Here is a 23,888-nt window from a genome sequence, read left to right as displayed (position 1 = left end):
TCCTGTCCATCGACATACTCACTACATCCCTTCCAAACAGCACAGATGATTTACACAGTAAGAGACAAAGATCTTCTGAATAACTTACATTGATTATACTGTAAAGAATGCTGAAAGATCTTCCAAATGGCACAGATAAATGGACTACACAAAACAGCATAGACTAGGGGGTAAATTTACTACAGTGAGAGTTTTTAGAAGTGGAGATGTTGCCCATAGCAACCAATCAGATTCTAGCTATTATCTTCTAGAAGGTGCTAGTTAAAAGTTAAGAAGAATCTGAGTGGTTGCTATGGGCAACATCTCCACTTCTAAAAACTCTCACTTTAGTAAATTTACCCCTAAGTAAACGCCAGTACTGACAGAATCAGACTGATTACAACCCACAAAGGAGTTTCAGAGGGCAATCTCTAAAAAAGCTGAATAGCCAATCATGATAGGTCCAGAAACTAGCAAGGCTCTGAATTCAGCTGCAAGATTCAGAACACAGCCCAGCATAATGACTCCTGGTCAGCACATCTGACTGGTTGCCAGGAGACTTATTACAGCCAATAGTGCTAACCTCGCCAGAAGCTGCTAAACTGTGCTTCTTCTGGAGTATTGAAGACAGGTACTATATAGTTCATGCCCCAGGTGATTATGTGTTTATTATATAGTAGCTTAATATAGTTTATTCAGTGCACAATTTAGCAAATTATTCTGCTTTACTGCATTATTTTAATTGTGTTACGTTTATTAAATTATTTGCTTATTATCATTGTGCAATTTGCTGTTTTACTCTATTATGTAATTTTTTTATTTTTTTGATTAAGCACTTCATTCTTTAGTATATAGCCCCTTTTTTCTTTTTTTTCTTATGTCTTACATTGTTACTTTGGTTATTCTATGTATGTAAATTGATTTGCTTATAGTAATTATATAGTAATATACATATACTGTTTATAGTTTGCTGATATCATTTTATCGAAGGAGAACTTTGTTTCAGGATTACCGACTGCGTACTGATCAAGCTTTTGAAAAGTATTTAATGGTCTACACGATTTGGGTTGTTTATGTTTATATTTTACTGGGATATGCAGGACATCGTCTCCTGCGAGATCCCGAAACTGCACTGGTTGCACCTGGGGCAACGTATTTAAGATTGTTGTTTGTCATTATGTGAACACCATGAGGAAAATATCTAATACAATGAAACGTAATTTATTCCAAGTGCAGCCTATTCTGTAGCTCACACGCACACACATATATTGTATGCAGAGGCTGGCTCAATCCGCTGCTATAAATCAACATTATACCTATATGCTGCTGTAACACATCTCTGCAGCAAAGAGATTTGTCAGTGTCAGTGTAGAATGTAGATATATATACATTTATATTTATTTTGCAAGATTCTTCTCCTGAGTTACAGTGCCATAAGCAAAATTATACTACTGTGTGTGTGTTTGGCAGCACCTAACCTAGAGGTTGTCTTGTTTATTTGAAAAACAAATTGCGTAAAATGAGTATACCAATACTGTCATTGTGGTAAATGTTATATCATCCCCTGCTTGGACCTGTCTCCTGAGTGTCTTCAACTCCCTTGTATTTGCTTTCAGTGAGAAGCAAGCATCATCAGCATCTTATATTTTGCAAATAGCAATACAGAGACTGTGTGCCAAAATATACTACTGTGTTCACAAATTAAAAATATGCTTGAAATGATAAATATAAATAAAAATGCTTTCTTTAAGGCTGTATAGTCGTTTTTGCCCTTTTATCTTACATGACAGCTGTGATAAAATTCATGTCAAATGAGTATTAAATATTCATAACAGCTACAAAGTCACAGACAGCACTGTTGATGGGCTAATTGTTGTTTGTTTGCTGATTATATCCAGGCTGTAACAGTGGGCAGTCGGTTTGTTGCAATAATGAAATATAAAAACTGCAGTAATACTGCTTGGCATATTGACAACAATTTAATTATTGATGGCAGAAGACAAACTGTAGCTTTAATGCCATGATTGGAATGGTGATAAGGGCCACAAATATTACATTTTGGGCATTTTAAGATATAGATAAGATATCGATATAGATAAATAATAAATTAAAATTATATTTGATACATTCATTAAACTAGCTTCACTTTTCTGAGTTCCTGACTTTCCTGAGTTACATTATTTTATTATCAACACATTTCAAAGTTTAGGCCAGGAATTCACAAAGCTGGCCCAACATGATGGTGGGAATTCCAAACACTGAGACAATGGGGCAGCAACATTTTGGTCCACACCAAGAGGTTCCATTCTACCCATTGAGCTTGCTTGGGACCTGAGGTTTCCAAACTAACAAACCAGGTGGTAGTTCAAGGGGTGCTCATAAACTGGCAGCATGATTTGATGGAAATGTGTGAAAGTCCTAATTTTGGTAGTAGTCCCAGATAATTCTTTTCATTTCACACAGCACTAGGTATTACCTATTATTCACTAGATTGAACCCCTTCAGGCATAGCACACAGACATGTGTAACTCTGGCAAACTCTGTAGCTCTCCTTCCTTTTGACCAGAAGCCAAGACTCTGCTCCCCACTCCTTTGTACTGAGGTTTAATCATCTACTTCACTTTTAGGCAACAGTGTAGGCACAGAATTAGAATAAAATCATGCTTTACCCATTGGGGTGTAACAAAGAGCTTAGAAAGGATCTGGACAGAAGTAGCTAGGTCCAGCAGAAATATATAATGGCCATTTCAGCAAAAATATTACAGAAATTATCTTTAACATTTTCCCACTTTCATCCACTGCATGTGTTGCTCACTTTCAACATTCTAAAAGCTGTGTTCCATGCCAAATACTGTATTTCATGGGAAAACCTGGAAATTTTACAACTTGCATGCAATAGTTTTATTGGATTATATGTTCTTGTAACACAAATATTTTAGGTTAACATTTTTCTAAGACATTTACATACCTCATTTGTCATTCTTTAAACAGAGAATTCTTTTCATATTAGTAGTTTTTATTCACTGACTATGAGACAACTTATGTTATCCCTTTATCATCTGTCATCTTAAAACTACTGAGCACCAAAATCATTGTACAGATGAATTTGGAGTATTTAGAGACATATGGAACTATAGTTGCTTTGCAAATGTTTAGCAAGAAAATCTAAGTATAATTATGAGTGCACAGTAGATATACAGAGTCAGATGAATAAAAGCGCAGTGTGAAAATTAAATTTGACCACTTGTTCAAAGGGGTCCAGTAAAATATAACTTTAAATGGTTCATGATAAAATAATAATATATAAATACTAGCCTTACTTTATTATCTAAATACTAACCTTTACATTGTCCTAATATTGCCCAATACCTAAATCTCAACCTACATATTGAATTTGAACTCTAGACCTTGCCCAAATTAGAACTTTACCATAAACCTAATTGAAGCTCTACAATTATCCTGAGTCCTAATATTAAATTTGGCTTCTGATTTCTTTTTTAAATGTAATATACCCACACAAAGACTAACCTTGTACTAGTGGAAATTTATTTATTCTCAACAATTCCTGATAAAATCACATTTTGGGATGCATTAGCAAGTTATTTTCTGTATATAACTTTAACAAATGCAGAGGACAGACAGAGAGCCAATGTATGCCTTGGTTGGTCCCTTCTTTGTGCTCTCTCACAATTTCCCCGACTGAGAGTAAAGATTATTCACTGAAAAAATTTTAATTCATACACTCATAAGCTACCACACTATTTATTGCACTTACCTATTTACTAGCATTGCCTCTACCAGACTTTCACCCATACAATCTATTTTGAATGCAGGAGTGAGACTGATATTCATTTGTTAATTGTTCTATTGCTGCTCCTCCACTCTGTCAGTACCTACTTTAATGGCCTTTATTTTACTGAATTTAATTTAACAGAAAATACTTCTACTAACATACAAGGCCATAACAGACACCGCACCAACATAAATGTCTTAATTTGTTTCAAAATATCACCCAACTTATCCCCTCTGCTGTATGCAAAATCAGTGTCATTCACTCCTACTCTTGGTTAAAGAACTTAATCAACTTGCACCAGTATGTGCCCTGTCCTCCCTCAAACAAAACATTAATTTAGCCTCAAAGCATTCATACTCACTAAACTTGTGAAAACTCAGCTCTTGATATGAGCTTCTCATATTACCAATCTTCCCTCCTAATCTTCCTATGCTACCGTACCCAAATATCATCCCTTTACACAGTTCACATAAAACCTACATGTTTTCTATTTCTATGCTCAAACAACTCTCTAACACTCAGACTAATATTTTTTAACCCTTGCAGTAACATTATGCAATATGTGGCACTTAACCTTCTCCCCTTTAGCGACTCTTACCCCTGTCTGTTCACCCATACGTTAGGTACAGGATTAAAGAGGATTGAATCGACTCTCACATGCAACTCTTGCCTGAGGGTTGCTCTACCCTTGCCCCTTATTTGTCATACACAGTCTGCATTTGCTACTGTAGTTCGTTACTTATGATATGCACTTATGCTATGGTATGCTGATGTGTATTATATTTATGATATTGTGTAACTGAAATGTTTTCAATGTTTTTCTTGTGCCGTACTTTTTAAACTTTGTTGCACTTTAAATATAAATAATAATAATAATAATAATAAACGTTTCAAACTCCTATTATCCTCTAAACTGTAAGCTTAGAAGCAGGGCTTTCTTACCTATTTGTCTGTCTGTTAATACCCAGTCAGGTTTTAATACTACTGTATGTTTATTCCTATTTGTAAAGTACTATGAAATAAATATCCTGGAGCTATATACAGCCATGGCCAAAAGTTTTGAGAATGACACAAGTATTGGTTTTCACAGTGTTTTAGAACTTTTTGTCAGATGTTACTATGGTATACTGAAGTAAAATTACAAGCATTTCATAAGTGTCAAAGGCTTTTATTGACAATTATATTAAGTTTATGCAAAGAGTCAAGATTTACAGTGTTGACCTCTGCAATTCGCCATGGCATCCTGAGACCATTCATGTATGGGGTTGCTTCTCAGCCAAGGGAGTAGGATCACTTACAATTTTGCCTAAGAACACAGCCATGAATAATGAATGGTACCAAGACATCCTCCAAGAGCAACTTCTCCCAACCATCCAAGAACAGTTTGGTGAAAAACAATGCCTTTTCCAGCATGATGGAGCACCTTGCCATAAGGCAAAAGTGATAACTAAGTGGCTTGGGGAACAAAACATCGAAATTTTGGGTCCATGGCCAGGAAACTACTCAGACCTTAAGCGGATAGACAAACAAAAACCCACAAATTCTGACAAACTCCAAGCATTGATTAGGCAAGAATGGGCGGCCATCAGTCAGTATGTTGTCTAGAAGTTGATTGACAGCATGCCAGGGTGAATTGCAGAGGTTTTGAAAAGAAGGGTCAACACTGTAAATATTGATGCATAAACTTAATGTAATTGTCAATAAAAGCCTTTGACACTTATGAAATGCTTATAATTGTACTTCAGAATACCATAGTAACATCTGACAAAAAGGTCTAAAAACACTGAGGCAGCAAACTTTGTGAAAACCAATACTTGTGTCATTCTCAAAACTTTTGGCCATGGCTGTATGTATTCCTATTCCTATTCAGCATGAGAGCCCTTTATATGTCAGGAGAGATGCTGAGTCTGTGGCTGGTCAGACCTGTCGCAAGGACAAGATGGCCGTTCGATGTGAGTTGATGTTACCGATATTTATGCAGGTAGGCGATGTCGCCCGCACATCAGAAGGCAGCGGCGGGGGGCGTCCTTATGCTCACATAAGCTTTTTGACTATTAGCATATTTTGCAGCTGCGTTGTGTACGAATTCGCAGCTGCGATCGCATTAGCATCCATCTCTGAATCAGGCTCTAAGTTCAAAAATTAATATAGCAAGAAAATTAATTTAATTACAATGTGAGAACAACTGGAGTTTGTTTTGGGATAAAAAATAAGATTTATATTTCAAGGTAAGGTGAGAGATATAAGTAGGTATTGAATTTATAATTTCAAGAAGAAACTCCATTCAGTAGTAACAGTCAAAATATATTTTATTTATTTTATTATACAGTTCAAGAGAACTAAAATGGGGCAAACAGAGTTTCTAGAGGGGGTTTTCCTAATGCTTAATTTTAGAGCATGTGGCCAGCCCATGAAGGAGACATAAATTGCACTTAAGCTATAGTCTGACTCATATCAGGGCCGCAACAGGGGGGGGGTCTATGGGGGTACGTGACCCTGGTTCCCGGACTTGAGGGGGTGCCAGGGAGAGGCTGCCAGGAGGCTAGGTTGCTGCTGTTGTGCATTTGGAGCTGCATCCCAGCCTTGAGAGGCACAGAGACACTGTCAGTCTAATGTGGTGCCGGTCGCAAGTCAATCAGCGCTCACAGACTGGCAGCCAATCAGCAGAGGCTGCCGGTCTGTAAGCTCCAATTGGTTCAATGACAGCAGTACTGACAGTTCCCCAGCGTGTGGCAGCCCCATCCCATGCCACCCCGAGCTCACCCACCGCATGGCCCTGGCAGGTAAGAGAAGGTAGATGGGGTCTTACTGTGGCTAATGTAAAAAAGACCTTACTGTGGCATAATGTGTAAGGAGCCTTACTGTGGCATAATGTGTAAGGGGCCTTACTGTGGCATTATGTAAAGGGGGCTTTACTCTGGCATAATGTATTTGGGGCATTACTATGGCATAAATGTATAAGGGGCATTACTGTGGCATAATGTGTTGTAAGGGGCATTACTGTGTTGCATAATGTGTTATAAGGGGCATTACTGTGTTGCATAATGTGTTGTAAGGGGCATTACTGTGGCATAATGTGTTATAAGGGTCATTAATGTGTGGCATAATGTGTTATAAGGGGCATTACTGTGTCACAAAACCACACACCCTTTTCGTTCACTATATTGTATTTTTTTGGGAGGGGTGCCAAATTCCGAGTTTCGACCCTGCTCACACAAAGTGCAGCGTATGTAACAATTCAGACATATACAGGGCCAGCGATCAAAGTAAGCCTTTAGATGTGGCAGTAAGGTCATCCAGCTGGAACCACATCATTATTTTTAAAGGATGTGGACACCATTCCACAATCCAATTCCCCTGCTTTGCAAAGCATTGGAGCAAGTCTAGAAGTGTGGGGGATTAGCATAAAAACCTTAATAATTAACACAATGGATGTTTATAACTTAGGGCAGTTGTAGGGAATAGAGTCTAAAAACAAACTTTCTGTATCAAGCATATTTATATTTCATATTAAGTGTTCAGAAAAAGGTTAAACATCCCATGATAAATATACATAGAGTACATAGGAGACAGATCTGAGTTTTCTAAGCTTAAATTCTCCCACCACATGATAAGATACCTGTCTCTTCTTGCTGACAGCTGCTATCTGGTCTCTCTGGTCGAAGTGCAAACATTGAGCATTTAGATTCACATACCCAGCAGACTTGGTAGAAGAAGCTGTTGCCAATGGGCATACGCAGTAGCTCTGCACTGTCTCTTATACAGTAAGTTGTGGCCGCAGATCTAGTAAAATCGTTTTATATACTACTTCTAGTATTGTAATCACAATGTGAGCTGCTGGCCAAGGGGAGGGAATTTACTGTCAACTGGAAATCACCACTGCGTTTGCCTATGCTAAGATGTGGTCAGTATTAAGAGGTGAAAAGTATTCTGGAAAATAATAATTCAAACTGTCATAAAGATTGAAATTATGCAAAAAGAAATATCTATATAAAATGTGTAGTTACCTTTGGTCCAGGATATCCAGGTATGCCATCCTTTGCATGTAATCCGGGCTCTCCCTGATAAATGGTAAGAATCAGATATCTACAAATAAACTGCTTTTATTTATGTTGTTATTTATGGAAATTATACTCACAGGTCTTCCGGGCTTTCCCATTAGTCCAGTACTTCCCTTGTCTCCTTTTGCTCCCTAAATTTTAAAAATACAAGATACAATTTCACGAGCCTTAATTAGTAAGCAATCAGTAAATGAATATACTGTTACATGTTACTCTAAATTTACACAATTGGAAATAACATGAGTAGAAGGTGTAATGAAGGCATGTAGATACATAAGATTAAATTGTGTGTGGTCCTTTCAGGAAGAAGGCAAAATGAAGAGTAGGCTAATAAAATTACACACTACAGTAAATAATAGTTGTGACATAGCATACAATACAGGCTACTCAAACTTCTTCCTATCAAAGCTGTTATATTTAGTATCAACGTAACACTGTATCACTGTAGAGCTGTAATTTTATGTGAGGGCGACACTATGGGGCTGTTAAATTAATATGGCATCAGCCAGGTGTACACTACGGGTGAAGCCTAACCGTTGAGAGATCTTCTGATCCCTCTCTGGTGTGCTAGACCTCTGCTACAACTAGCGATACAGATTTATAATTAGTGACAGCAACTCTGGTATATATCCCCCTAAGTCTGCAGGTACTGTAGGTCTTCTATTTGGCAAATGAACAGAAACACCAAGTGAATATAATAGTAACACACAGCTTGGAAGGTTCAGGCAGTCCAGGAAATCCATATCCATTATAAAAAAAAGTTCTTTGCTCTTAGAATATGTAAAACCAGGTGCCTTAGGCAGCAACTTAATTGGCAGTATTCATATCCCTTGTACAAAAAAAAAAAACATTTATAGAAGTATGGTGTACACAATTAAATTACAAAGAGTATCACTTTAATTACTATAAGGCTTGCCAGCAAAGTTGTCTTTTGTTGTTTTGTTTTATTTGACTTTTCGGCAATGAATATGTTTTAAATTAAAATACCACATTTTTCTCTCCCCAAAACCTTCAACTGACTCAATTAATCCTGTATAACCTAGCAGCTCAGATTTGAGAGTAATCATTGTGGTATCACAGCAATTATAACAAATGAAAATAGTAGACTTGAGGTACATTGTAGGTCAGCATAATTGACCCAATTACAATTACCTATTTCATAAGTATGGGTGGATAATTCACATTTGGAATTTTAAATTTTCCTCTATTATTTCCAATTTGAACCATTCTGGTGCAAAATTATTATTATTATTATTATTATTATTATTATTATTATTATTATTATTATTATTATACATTTATTATTAAAAAAATGTTCATAGAAATCAACAGCATTTGTAATTTCCCAACAAAAAGTAGTTATTTTGTGCTATAAATTACTCCATTTTACCTATGTAACTAAGCATTATAATCCTGCTCAAACTTTTTAACCAATATATACGTAAAAAAAACTATTTTATTAACAAATATATTCCAAGAATATTATGCTTACCTTTTTTCCATCAAGACCTGCAATTCCTTTGTCTCCTTTATGCCCACGCTCACCCTAAGGTAATATGTACAGCATAAAAAATAAAACAAATGTAAAAGTTTCTGTTATAAAAAGCAAATACTCTCCATGGTGTAAATAAATGGCTATGTGCCCTGGTACAAAATCTAAGTCCAGGGACATGCACAAACAAATGAGGGCCCTGTATATGGTATCATTTAGAAAGTTCTGATTTCTTGAAATAGAGTTATGCAGTGACATTACTAAACAGTAGAGATGTTTGCAGATCCTCGTGTTTTGGCCAAACCATCCTTAAATGTTTTAGTTTTGGTTTTGTCAAAACCACCCTCAAGTGCTTTTGTTCGGTTTTGTTTTTGGATTTCTATAAAAATTTATATATACAGTTAAAATGATGTAAATTGGACCTGTTTTTTGTTCCTATACTATTATCGACATCAATAACATTAATTTCCAGTCACTAGTAGTCAATTTTGACCACCTCACAGCACCTGAAATCACTGGGGGAAGGAGTTAAATGCAATCCAAAATATGAAAGATCAGGTTTTTAGATCTAAGTTCCTAATTTAGCGTGAAGACCAGAGTCTACTCGTAACCCCAAAGTGATCCATGCCAGGACTCAGTTCGACTCGGGACTCTAAAGTTCGGGTGTGTTCGGTTTTCAGCAAAATCATACCAAACATCTCTATTACCTATTGACCAAGCCGAGAAACAGGATACCATAAATTGTATTAGAGTTGTAGTGGGGTGACTCAGGGTGCAATTCTTAGCGTTAATACACCTGTTGCTACGCCACTAAACACTGTGTAACCCTGAAGACAGCGCACTAAATTAATGAAGAGTGAAGTCACTGTGAGTTTTAATCACCTATTTAATATAGCAAATGCAACATATAGCAAAATAATATTTCATAGATGTTATGCTAAAACTCCATTTAAGAAGTTTTTACATCATTTATATAGCTAGCAGATTATAAAATGTTATTTAAAATGTCAAATACCTTAAAGTATTTCTTATGGCTCACATGAATAGCTACACAAGTAGCATTGCTTAATTGTAGATGGAAGCCTACTGTAGGTAATGTACACTGTTCAGTTCTGAATTGTATTAATACATGGGACAAATAGAATCTGAGGCCTTGCTGGGGAAGATAGTGGAAGAGGATGGGACGTTAAAAGAGAGCCTCTGACAGAGATAATAGTAAGATAATGATGAATTTGAAGAGGTAGAAGCAACATTCCACTACTTATTTCTCTAACACTAATCAATCACTGAGATCCATGATGAAAAGTAACAACCAGATTTACCATTGTAATGAATTATTTGCAGTTTTGTGACTTTCTTCCACGCAGATAGCTACTTTAATTGTGAATCCTTTTAAAATCCAAACATTAAAGAAAAATATCCTTTAATTTTAAGAAACTTTAAGATTGTTTGACAGATAATAGATTTTCAGTGCTCATAATATTGTGTCTTGTTACATTTTTCAAGATGTAAAATTAATATGTGTCTAGAAAACAAAAAACGTCCATGCTCTAACCTTAGGTCCTAGCTGTCCATGTATTCCTGGAAAGCCTGGATTTCCACGTTCGCCCTGCAGTGTATGTAGGAAAAATATGTAATTGTAATGATTTGAAAATAAAAAAACAGTTTAAAATTGTTTTTTTTTTTTAATAAATCACTCTGCAGAAGTTACTGAACTAAAGAAATTGTAACAAAAAGATAGGAATAAGTAAAGAGTACTCAAGCTCTGTTTAAGGACAGCAATCATATTTTTTTATCTTTTAAATTGCGACTATAAAAAAACTATTGGAAACTCTGGGTTTTAGAACCCAACACTTAATAAATAAACCCCATAGCTCTAGTAAACAGGTAACTACTTTTTGTGTTAGTGCATGCTTATTTATTGTTCTAGTATGTTTATATTGTCTTCATTTGGGCCTATATCTCTTATCTTTCAAATGCATTTTGCTTGTACAGTAAATGGATTTGACATTAGAAGATACCAGTTGTACTGTTACCAATGTCCAGTGGTTCCCTTACTTTTATCACAGCACCATGGAGTATCAGTATTTTTATTTCATGGCACCCTTGGGCCAAAAGTTTGTTATTAAAAAGTCAGCAAAAATTATTAAATTAAGTAAATTGTGCTTATAGAGTATGTCATCCTTATAGTATGTCATTCAAAATGAAAAAAGTCAAAATCAAAATTTGTAGTTTGACATGGAATGGGGTTAACCAGAGGCTTAACTGGACACTTTGGGCCTCATAACTGCCAGCCTTGGGTCTTCTCTCCATTTTCTGCTCAGGACATAAGGGAAGATAAGGACCTGATTCTGAGTTGGGCGCAAATGTTTTTTTTGGACAGATCTTGTGAATTTCAGCATACTGCACATGTGAGTCAATTTCTGGGGGCATTTCACAAAAGCTGCGTAACAGATAAGGTGCATATTTATGCTAAATTAAATGCACAGCAGGAGAACATTAATTCTGATTATATCCTCTGTGCTTCCCTAACTCTGTGCTTCTCAAATTTATTCCACAGGATCACACATTCACATAATAACTGACACCAAGCCTGACCACTAGACCCATGTAAATATTATGGCATTTACTGTGGTTTCCCTACAAATGTTATTTCCTCCAATGGTAGATGCATGAGTCGGCATAAATTAATATTATGAAAGTTAACTTATTCAAATGTGGCACATATAATATGAACAGAAGCCTCAACAGTGGAGCCCTCTACAACGGTTCTCATGGAACACTATTATAATTACTTTATTGGAACAGCTTATCGATCTACAGTACAATATTGGTTGTGTTACAGTACATGGAGTCAGGGCCATAGCTAGGGTAGTGCGGCCGATGCCATCGCACAGGGCACCACAGGTCAGGGGGCGCTGTTTGGGCCTGCCAAATTTCTGTTTATTATCATTCTTGCTTGTAGCTTCCTCTTATTTCATCCCCAGCATCTCCTGGCCTGTTCTATCTCTTCCCTGACCCTTCCCATGAAGCCATGGCCCTTTTTTGGGTGCATTATGTCCCTTTGAAAAATGAGGGGGTGCCAATGCTCTTTCTGGCACAGGGCACCAAAAAGTCTAGTTACAGCTCTGCATGGAGTTATCCACTTGCTGGTATATTATATAAATGTATGAATTAATAGGCTGCATCTGTAGAATTACTGTTTAGTTTTGGCAATGGAAAGATGGAGTATGATGTGTTCTTGTTTTAAGGGGCAGATATGCATTTTGTTTGACAAGCAATATACTGGAAACAAAATTACTATTTTTTTCCAGGCAAACAGAATACATTTGCTGTGAATGGTTATGAAAGCTTGTCTTCACACATTTCTGTAGCTTGTTTTGACATGCCTAAAACAATGTAATATGTATGTTTTTAATTTAATTTAACATTATACCATTTGGGACAATATCCAGTTTCAGGACACAGTTGGAGTATATCTAGTAGATAAGTTACAAACATAGTAGCATAAATTTGCAGCAGCTTGAATGGTTTACAGCAGGCCTGGCCAACCTGTGGCTCTCCAGCTGTTGTGAAACTACAAGTTCCAGCATGCTTAACCAGCTGCCCAGTGGGAAGGTTTTCTAGGACCTGTAGTTTCACAACAGCTGGAGAGCCACAGGTTGGCCAGGCCTGGTTTAAAGGGTCTATTTGGGGATCAATGAAAACGCTTTTTTTCTCAAAGTTGTTATCGCTGCTTTTTACTATTTTACAAGAGGAATACTGCAGAGAAATCACAGAATCTCCTGCAGTCAATGGCATCACAAGGGGTGTGCCGAGGGGTTACACCAAGGTGCAGACTGACACCCCCCCACAGTGACAGGAGCCGGGTGCTGCACTGTAGTATTAAATGCAGCACCCATCTCCTGACACTGTGAGGGAGCCAGCACTGCAACACAAGCAGTCAGCACCTCCTGCACCCCCCCCCCCTTCCCAGTAATATTAAGAATGGGACCATGGGCAATCGGGCTGTGAGGCCACGTCCCCATCCCACGAGGACATGCCCCTTCTCACAAGGCCATACCCCCTCTTCGGGGCGCATGCGGCTACACTTTGCTCAAAATTTCCCTCCCCGCACCGGGTGACACCGTGGGGAGGGATGCCACTGCCTGCAGTTCCTCTAATTTCACCTGTTACCACAGTCCCAGCTTTTTGTGGCTAAGATGACAACAATTTGACATGGTATTACCCAGTACCCATCTATGGGGAACTTGCAAACCTGGAAAGGACCTTTTCGCTGGTAGTTTTAAGCTGCCAATGAGGAGCCAGGGCTCTAAAGGGAACATCAGATTGATGATTTGCAGTGCAACTAAAATCTGTATTGCCATGATAAGTAGTGATACACATTTTTAGTTAATGCACATTTTCAATAAATAGACCCCTAAGTTATATACATTGGAACATTTTATGTTATCTTCTCAGTTTAACACACATTAAATAATTTACCTTATCGCCATCCCGACCAGAACTGCTTTTTAAACCTGGCAAACCACGTGGTCCCTGAAAACAATAACATAATTAGTGTAATGTGTTTCCATACATTCATATCTTTTCGAATGTAAGCTCTTTTGAGCAGGTCCCTCTACCCTCTTGTGCTTCTCCCTGCTGTACTTTCATTTATCTCTTACTCCCCACTAGGGCAAATAACACTTGGCTGCTTATGTGGGTGTAAAGGTCGCTAATATATAGCTATGTTTATGATCCATGTCCGTGTCCTGCATTGTATTGTATAGGAAGTCACTGGTTACTTAATTGTTTATGTACTTTGTATGGTGCTGCGGAACACTTGTGGCACCATATAAATAAATGATAATGATAATAATAATAATAATAATAATAATAATAATAATAATAATGTATCCCTAAAAAAATACTTAATTATAATCCATGTTTGCCATATTTCCTATCAGCTTTCTTATATTAGATTTTTTAAAAAGCATTTATAAAAAAATGAATGGGATAAAGTGCCATATGAAATGTACTATTAGGGGGTCTATTTACTAGGCAGTGTTAGGAGACAGAGTGAAAAGTGATAAGAAAGTGATAAGGTGCCAGCCATTCAGCTCCCAACTGTCATCTCACAGGCTGTGTTTGAAAAATGACAGTTAGGAACTGATTGGCTGGCACCTTATCACTTTGTTATCACTTTGCACGCTGTCTCCTAACACTGCCTAGTAAATAGACCCTTTAGTCTGCAAATAATTTAACATAGTTGCCAATTACATCATTGGAATGTTTAACTGAAATTACATGGTGCCATGCAATGACCTAGTTCGGATAGCATTTAAAAAACTGTAACTGATTGTATCCACCCATGCTAAACTGTGCCGTTGTAAGTGATGTTATTGATGGACAGTTTTGTAAGAAACTGCAAGTTAAAAAATAGACATGCTTATCCAAACTACGAACAGTATGAATATAACATTCTCTTGTGCCAAAAGAAGAGCAAAGTCCTTTGATGTGAATTAAATAATTTTCTTGTTTAATATATCTTTCATTTTTATTTGTTATATAGGTGAGGAATTTTTTTGTGACAATGAACGACTTGTATAATTTTGGTCTTTGTGTTATGATCAAGTTTCAATACATTTTATGAAAACAACTCACATTTTGACTAAATAGAGACTAATAAGATCTTAACAGAAACCTTGCTGCTGCTACCCCCAGCCATACACAGAGAAATAAAGTCTATTCTATACGTGTTTGAATAGCTTTTTGATCTTCTTGCACTAGTCCTCTACAAGAATTGACTGCAAAAGTCTCTTTCAAAATCAACCATATTGAGTGTGACCAGATAACCTCACTCGCTGATCCCCACTGGATTCCCTCTTGCCGTCAGTAAATGCCTGTTACTGACTCCACCCACTGTGCAGTGGGCTTGTAACGTTGCTGCCACCACCAAACTTCTACCATCAGCATTTGGAACCGTTTATGTACTACCGCTGGCACCTAGAACTGCTTATACGTCGACGAGCTGCAGCCACACCTCCTGATTAGTGTCGGCCGATTCCCCCTGATCCCTCACAATGGACCAGGCTCAGCGTGGTAGCTGCCAGATGCTTCAGCTTCGAGACATTAGGCTTAATCCAGGACAGCTGGAGAATGGAATAATGTTTGGCGCAATTCTGTTGTCGCAGGATTCAGATGTAGTCGTTGTAGAGGCAAGATGTTTATTGCTCAGATAGTCTTAAAAATACTCTTCACCTCAGCTTAAGGGGGTATATCAGCATACAGATGTTCCACAGCAATACAATCCTTGATGTTTAAAAAGATATACACACAACCAGGCTCGCAGGCCTTCTTTTATGACCATCCAATACACATTACCACAGGGGGTACTGTAGGTCCGCCCTGTGGTTTTTACCCAATAAATTTAAGTGCATTTGCCTTGCATTCCCAAGGCATGCTCCCTTTAACATTGTCCCCTATGGACAGTAGGGAGTGGTCACTTCCCTGTGCCTGAGCCCACTCGCAGTGCTCAGTGATGCTCCGGATCCATCACATCTGGAATGAACAAATTGTTCCCTCCAAATTGTACTTCCAGGAATTTGCTAAGGAACCAGGCCTGCTACCTCTGGCCTGATTCTGAGCTCCAGAAGTGGGCAACCAAGGTCTCCAGGCAGGGTTTCCTGGCCACAGAGGGGAAGCTCTTTGGAGCTCTCTTAAAACAATTAGCTGGCTGCATTGGCCAGCTCCCCGTTCACCTCTTCATACCACTTTCAGGCATGAGGCACAGGAGAGCAGTTTATTTTTCTGGAAGGGACTGGTGGATCCAGCAGCCCACTGTGGATTCTGGATCCCCTGGTCTTCCAGATAAATCAAAGGTAAGTGCACTTTAACTTTACAATTTAAAATATACATTTTTACATACAGTTAAAATATATTTTCAACATTTTATTTAACATTGTCTATACTTATGTGTGTTTGTGTTTTTATACACTGTGCCCAGCACTGGGCTTTACTAAACCAGCCCTGCAGTGCTGGGACACTCGAAGCCGAGCTCCCAGTACCCAGCATAGGGCACTCAGCTCTGCAGCCTGGGACCATGTCCTGGCTGCAGCAGCTGTACTTCCACACTGCAGCGCTCAGCTGCTGTTCCCCTCTCAGCGCTGGGGGCACAGGGAGCTGACTCTACTTGCCCCCAGCATGCTGCCAATCAACCTTGGGGTGCCGGGAGCTAAGCTCCTGGTCCCCAGGGGTCAGCATGCAGTCCCCCCGGTGGAGCACAGGTAGCCAGCTAACCCAGTCCCTTCATGTGTGGCTCTCAGCACTGCAGCCCAGGACACTTGTCCCAGCTGCAGCAGCTTCCTGCATCCTTTAGTACTGGGGTCCGGGAGCAGGCTCTCCCTTTTCCCCCTGCATGTAGGCATACAGTCCTGTGGAGCTAGGCTTCTGGTCCTCAGCTGGGAGCACTCAGCAGGTCCTTGCACCCCATCCCCCCTGCTTCCACGCTGCACTGGGGGCCGGCTTCCCCGATCTCCCAGTGTCTGGACACTCATCCTTGGACTGCTGGAGGGCCTGGAGCTGTGCCCCTGGTCCCCAGCAGTCAGCACACAGGTCTGCAGCCCGAGACAGTCCCGGCTGCAGTGACATCCTCTACCAAGTCCCCCCGGTGCAGCATACCGGGGGGTTGACTTCCCTCATTAACACAGCCACATTGAGAATCAAAATTTGTTGTCCTAGAGGGTCATTTTGTAAATTACCATGCTGAGAGAATTGGCAAGATTTTGACTGCTAGTATATAGAAACATGGGGGAATATTTACTAAAGTGAGAGTTTTTAGAAATTCAAGATGTTGCCCATAGCAACCAATCAGATTCTACTAAACATTTAACTAGCACCTTCTAGAAGATAATAGCTAGAATCTTATTGGTTGCCATGGGCAACATCTCCATTTTTAAAAACTTTCACTTTAGTAAATACAAGCCAACGTGTTCACTTACCACGACTATATTACTTCCATATTTCTCAGTATTACCTACAGGTAAGACTTGTGCTTGGAAACACTGACTGGACTACATATGGTAACTACTTGTCCAAGCACCTAACAATTTAATATAATGCCCATACTTAGTGGCGCACGCAAGGTGAGAGGGGGTTCTGAATACCCAGGCAGACTCTCTGGAATCATGCCGATGCATGCATCTCACAGGCTATTAAAGTTCCACATTATCCCTGCTGCTAGCCCTGCAATTATGAGGGATCTAATGATTCCACAAAATCGCAAATTTATTTTACTGATGTATTGGGCGGCAAAGGCAGGTAGGTTCCAATAAGTGCAATAGATAAGTGCACCTTTCAGTTAAATTCCCCATTATTTAAAACATACAATTCTAAGCTTACCATACATGGGATTCGAACTCCCATCCTCATTTGCCATTGTCAGAGACTTAACACATGGATCCCACATGAATATATGGAAACCCTGCTTGCAAATCCTGCGTTTACCCCTGATACCGTCCAACTAACCTTAATGCAGGCCTACATACATATTGTCAGGGCTCAGATGGGGATCGGCTCTCTCTTACCGTCCCGCCGGCTTCCTCTGACATCCCGGGCAGTCGAGGGGCTGGTGCGGCGGCCGGGGAGAATCTGAGTATTCTCCCCGCATGCAGTGGTCTGCGGGTGGTCCGGTGTCGGGGATTGCAGTTCCTGACATGGGTGCCGCCATGACAGTCAGCCCATGTGACAGTATCTATGTTCCTGGATAGGTGAGTGGTCAGCTGATGCTGTGCACCTATCACAGGGTTCCCCTGGGTATATTATGATCCCACAGGTTACAGGAAGTTGCCTGAATAATGGTTGTCTCCTAGTGCCTTAGTTGAGTTCCCGGTCCAGGTTCTTGATCCATCGCGTCAGCAGCAGCAGTGTATTACCATCTCTACCTGTGTGCCTCCCGTCTCTGGTGATTCTCCATGCAGCAGTGTGTTACCACCTCCACCTGTGTGCCCGAATGTCTCTGGTGAATTCTCCCTGCAGCAGTGTGTTACCACCCCACCTGTGTGCCCGAACGTCTCTGGTGAATTCTCCGTGCAGCAGTGTGTTTCCACCTCCACCTGGGTGCCCAAACGTCTCTGGTGACCGCCCGTGCAACCGTGACTTACATCTCTACCTGTGTATCTAACATTTCTAGTGATCTCCTTGCCAAGTGTTTAAACTACGTACTAAACCTCATTATTGGTGATACTGTTTAGTGCCTTACTCCAGGCATTTTTCTCTCAGGGCCACGGTTATCTGTGTCTCCATTCCCACGGGGCTTGGGTACCTGGTCAAAGGACCGTGACCTGCTCAGAGGGTGCAGCTAAGGGACGCTGGCGCTCAGGATCCCGGCGGTCAAAATCCTGATGCCAGCATCTGGACAGGGTTAGGATACTGACACTTATCGGTAGGTATCCTAAACCTCCCCCTCTCTCTACCCTAACCATAACCCTCCCCGGTGCCAGAATCTAACTCCCCCCCGCCTAAACCTAACCTCCACCTCTCCGCACCGCAAACATAACCCCTAACCCTAACCATCCCCCCAACCCCGCTACCTACCTTCAGGATGTAGCGGTCTGAATGCCGCTGCCGGGATTCTAACAGGTGACGGGAATCCTGCGCCAGTATACTAAGCACCAGCATCCCCAGTGCTGGGATACTGAAAATATCCCATTTTGAACATTGGACCTGATTCAGACCCACTCACTAAGGCGCGATTGCTCACTCTGAGCGATTTTCGCCCATCTGCGCATGTGTATAATTTGCAGTGCGCGTGAGCGAGCCATTCGTTGCGATCTGATTTTGGTTGCTCGTAAGCCACTATCAGGTCACTGCTTTGAGTGACAGATAGTGCCGTTTGTGGGTGGAAACAGGGGAAGGTGCTTGTGAAAGGGGGAGTGGTGTTGCGAATGCAGGCATGTCTGGCCGCCAAAACGCCATTTAAAGGGAGTGCATAATTAGCAAAGTAGCGTCATTGTACACATCACCTGCATGTATTTCTGGCAGCGTTGATCGCTGTGCTTGCGGCAGGCTAAGGCAACCCCAAGGGCTGCGAGCAGCTCCAATGGGTCACGATGGTCCCGATTAATCCTTCAATTCCCGAGATGACGTGTGTTGCGAGTGGCAAGGGGGCGTCTTCAGACATTTGCGAGCGCACTTTGCCGTAGCTTGCTAAAACATAGTGGGCGTCCTTACGAGCGAGCGCTTAATTTAAATATCCGGCCCCTTTTTGCCAGCGAGTGATCGCATCTTGCGAGCAGGTCTGAATGAGCTCCATAGTTTGAGAGCTGCAGAAACATTATAGGTTATGGTCTCTATGGTATATATATATCACATATATTACATACACATCATACATATGTCACACATACACCTTAAACACACACACACCTAATGTATGTCACATATACATTACACACACACTTACCTTGCAGAAGCTGCGAGTTTTAGACCTGATAAGGATGGGACCTGGCAGGCTGGCACCATGTCATTAGGCCCCTCCCCCTAGCGATAAAATTCAGGACAATTGGGAGGGGGTGGAGCCAAATAATGCAATTCTAATGGAATCACGTCATTGTGGCTCTGCCTCCTCCCGACTGACCCACAAATCGCGGAACTTTGCCACAAGGGGGTTGGGCTTAAGGAGATGGTGCCTGCTCTCCAGTCTGTCAGGCGGTATGCAATCGGGAAGCCGACTGCCTAAATACCGCAGAGAGACCGGTGCCCGGCATCCCGATCGTAGTGATGCCGGGCGCCGCAAGCGGACAGCCATGGGGGGGAGGGTTAGGTTTAGGGCTCCTGGGGGGGACTTAGGGTTAGGCTAGGGGGAGGGAGGGTTAGGGTTAGGCAACCCCCCGGGGGACTTAGGTTTAGGCAGCGGGGAAGGGGGTGGTTAGGGTTAGGCACTTAGAGGGGGGATTAGGGTTAGGCACTTGGGGGGGAAGTTAGGGTTAGGCACCCCTAAGGAAGGTTAGGGTTAGGGGGGTTAGGTTAGGTTAGTAGAAACTCACCTATCCACGATCGGGATTTCCAGCGCTGTCGGGCTTCCGCTGCTTCGAACTCTGCTCATATCGGGCTGCCGCTGACGGGAATCGAACCGCCGGCCATGCGGCCAGCGGTATTTCATACCCATTCCTGTCAGGGTACTCAGAAACCCACCCTGCATGCGCTACTGTAATGCATAACCTCTATTTATAAAGATCTTGAGCCATTGAAGTAACGTGCTTCACATTGTTCTTCTGTATTAATTAAAGGCATAAACAACTTAATTCGCTGGCCACATTGTGGTAATTGTAAATAAGTCACAACATGTCCACATCTTTTAGAAGGAACAATTATTTCTAGTTTAAATGTGGAGTAATGAATGTTATTGATGTATCAGTTGTTTAGATTCTTTTCATAACATTTCAAAATGTTGTATTTTTAATAAGCAACATGCAGTACTTGGAGTTTTAATATTTTTTAACATAATAATAAAAAATTATTATTATTATTATTATTATTATTATTATTATTATCAATGCTAGTAGTAGTAGTAGTAATAGTGGTAGTAGTAGTAGTAGCAGTGGTAGTATGTGAACTTCAATTATTACCTGCAAGCCAGGTGAACCAGGCATTCCTGAACTCCCTAAAGCCCCTGGAGTTCCCTGTTATAAAAAAAGAAATATCACATTACTATTTGCAACTTGGCAACTTATCAAGTTAGACACAATCATATATCATATGCTTAATAATATAATCAATGTACAGCATGCTTTATATTAAAAACACTCATGCCTCTTCATTAAGTTTAGGGATACACATTTGTCACTAATATCAATGTATGACTTGTCAAAATGTACCTGTAATTTTTGTGTGTAAGTAAAGGAAAATAATTGTTATCACATTCTAATTTTTACTCCACAAAATTATATCTATTAACAGTTATAGACTTGCAAGATCAATCTTAATGATTCACAGATATGAATGGATTACAGTATACATGTCAATGGCGGCACATGGCAGGCAATGTTAGATACACTAAATAAAGTTAAAATAATATTAATGCTTTAGCACAAAACAAGCCAGTTACTAAAGTATCTACACTCCTCAGATTCAAAAGTTTCTAGAACATGTACATGAGTGTTCTCTGTCTAATACTCAGAGCTGAGTGACGTAGCACAGGTATGTTTGCCTCAAATACTCATAGGTAAGGTCATTTTATTGCCTCCTATACATAGAGATAAGGAAGTTTTGCCACACGTGTTTTGTCTCCAATATCCAAAAGATGAAAGTTTTAGCACAAGTGTGTTCTCTGTCCAATTTTCAGATATAAGGAAAGTCTAGCACAGGTGTGTTCTGCTTCCAATACTAGAGTTAAAAATGTTCTAGTGGTTTGTGTCTCCAATAATTTCAGAAACAAGGATTGTATAGCACATGTGTAGTCTTTCTCCAATCCCCAGAGAAATATCTTTTAGAATTTATTGCAGATTTGATGATCCTGTCACATTTGGACAAACTTTGGATCTAGAAGATTCTTAATGATCAGCTGCTGCTAATGACATGTAAATATTTCATGCTAGTTATTTCAGCTTCAGATTCCTGGAAGTGACTCATTGATCATTTATTGAGTTTTTCTCTGTGAACAATTGTATTAAATGGGTGCTCCTGATAATCTTATACCCCTTTTACAACAGAGCTACTGTAAAGCCCGGGTTATTGCAGGGTTAACCCAGGTAGCTCCTTGGTGTAAAATGGGACAGGGTTGGATTCCCAGGTCGACTGACTTGGCAATTCAACCCAGGTAATTTGCAGGGTTTAACACTGGAATGACCCGTGAAACCCTACAGTTTAAACGGTGCAATCCAGGTCTCGATGACCTGGAGCGCGCCGCATGCCTGCTGATTGGCCAGCTTCAGTGGCGCTTGGAGATTACGTCACTCCAAGTGTCCAATTACATGCCGGAAGAGTCAGGTCACTGCAGACTCAACACCGGTGTGAACGGTGCCGACTCGGGAATATCCTGGGTCATCGCCAGCTAAATTTCGGGTCTGAACCGGTTTGGAACTCTGGGCCCGATTCAGACCCGTTCGCTAAGAAGTGTTCGCACGTAGACTGCCGATGTTTGCCTTGTGCGCATGAGTATGCATCGCAGTGCGCATGCGCAAACTAGTCCGAGCGATTGGGAAGTGTACGCTCGCTGCGCATAGACTGCCCAACTGAGTGAGTGACAGGAGAAGCCATTTGTGGGTGGTAACAGGGGTTGGTCTATGAAAATGGAGGAGTGGAGGTGCGAACGTAGACATGTCTGAGCGTCTCAACGCCGTTTCAGAGGCATGCATAATTAAGACGCAGCGTCATAGTACACGTCACCTGGCTGAATTTTACACTGAAGTGCTCGCAGTGCTTGCGGTAGGGTATGGTCAACCACAAGCGCTGCGTTCACTTCCGATGATACAGATGGTTGCATACACATCCTGGAGATGACGTGCGCAAGTGGGCGTCTTAAGACAGGCTGGTGGGCGTCTGCATACTCAGAGTGATCGCACGCCAAGACATAGTGGGCATGCTTATGCCTTGCCATGTGATCGCCTGCCTTGCTGTCACATAGCCTAATTTGCAGACGCATCTAGTGAGCGGGTCGTAATCGAGCCCCCTGTTCCAACTTTCGGGTCAGACCCGGAATTTAGGTATAAAAGCTGTATTATTTTGTTTACCTGTGTTTAAACTTTTTGTTTATAGGAATATCTTTCTGGATCTTGAACTCTTTGGCTGCAGATAAGTACCCTTCTGTTCCTTAACCCTTTTGCTGACTATCATCATTGTAATACAGCTAAAACCACCTTATAATACTGCTACAGTTCTGTCATAGAGTACCGCATAATTTTGAGATGGGTTGGTGCCATGGTCAGATTTAATTAATATCATGTTGGTCTTAATCACCAGATCAAGGGCAAGTTCATCTAATGGGATATAGTGATTTAAATCTATCTTTTATAATCACAGGGTAATGTTCTCTTGCCATTACTGGACCCAATTTTATAGTCGAAGAACTCATGAAAATTGGTGTGTGTCTCTGGCTCATTAATGAAGAAAGAATGAGCATGATACTGGAGTTAAATCTAAGCATGTACTGTACTTTACTACTGACTGCCTAATATGTGGTAAAATGAGATGGGTGGAAAACCCTTGACCAATGCACCATAAAGTGCATCACCTGTATCCAGCCAAAACTACCCATTGACTAATTTTGGCTTACAAACTTCAATCACCATTCCAAGATTTTATGTTTCCCTGATTATTCGAGCTAAGGTTCAGAACAACCTGATAGACATTCCTGATAGACATCATTGACTTAAGGTTAACATTAGACTTAATAGACAAATTCTTGTCAAGATAGCACAAGACTCTCAGGGGTAAATTTACTAAGATGGGAGTTCTACTTAAGGAGTGATGTTGCCCACTTCTCAACAGGTAGTATCTCATTTAAAACGTATCTGTGGCTCAAATTCTATGTGACTACTTTACTGCTTTATTAGAAGCAAAATTAGGACTATCTGGAAATGCA

General features: G+C 40.4%; 1 protein-coding gene across 1 annotated transcript in view; it reads right to left on the bottom strand.

Annotated features, from left to right (window-relative positions):
- Nucleotides 1-23,888, bottom strand: part of COL21A1 (collagen type XXI alpha 1 chain) — a 344,603-nt gene that overhangs the window by 114,600 nt on the left and 206,115 nt on the right. Inside the window, exons 10-15 of the mRNA XM_088455921.1 lie at nucleotides 20,935-20,988; nucleotides 13,811-13,864; nucleotides 10,881-10,934; nucleotides 9,326-9,379; nucleotides 7,911-7,964; nucleotides 7,780-7,833 (exon numbers count right to left, since the gene is read on the bottom strand). Coding sequence (XP_088312047.1) covers nucleotides 7,780-7,833; nucleotides 7,911-7,964; nucleotides 9,326-9,379; nucleotides 10,881-10,934; nucleotides 13,811-13,864; nucleotides 20,935-20,988 — 324 coding nt within the window. The remainder of the gene's footprint in view (nucleotides 1-7,779; nucleotides 7,834-7,910; nucleotides 7,965-9,325; nucleotides 9,380-10,880; nucleotides 10,935-13,810; nucleotides 13,865-20,934; nucleotides 20,989-23,888) is intronic.

The sequence above is a fragment of the Taudactylus pleione genome, unplaced genomic scaffold (assembly GCF_031769625.1).
Source record: "Taudactylus pleione unplaced genomic scaffold, aTauple2 ptg000678l, whole genome shotgun sequence".
Classification (NCBI taxonomy): domain Eukaryota; kingdom Metazoa; phylum Chordata; class Amphibia; order Anura; family Myobatrachidae; genus Taudactylus; species Taudactylus pleione.
Note: the sequence above shows the minus strand (reverse complement) of the source record. Positions and strands in the feature narration are given on the sequence as shown.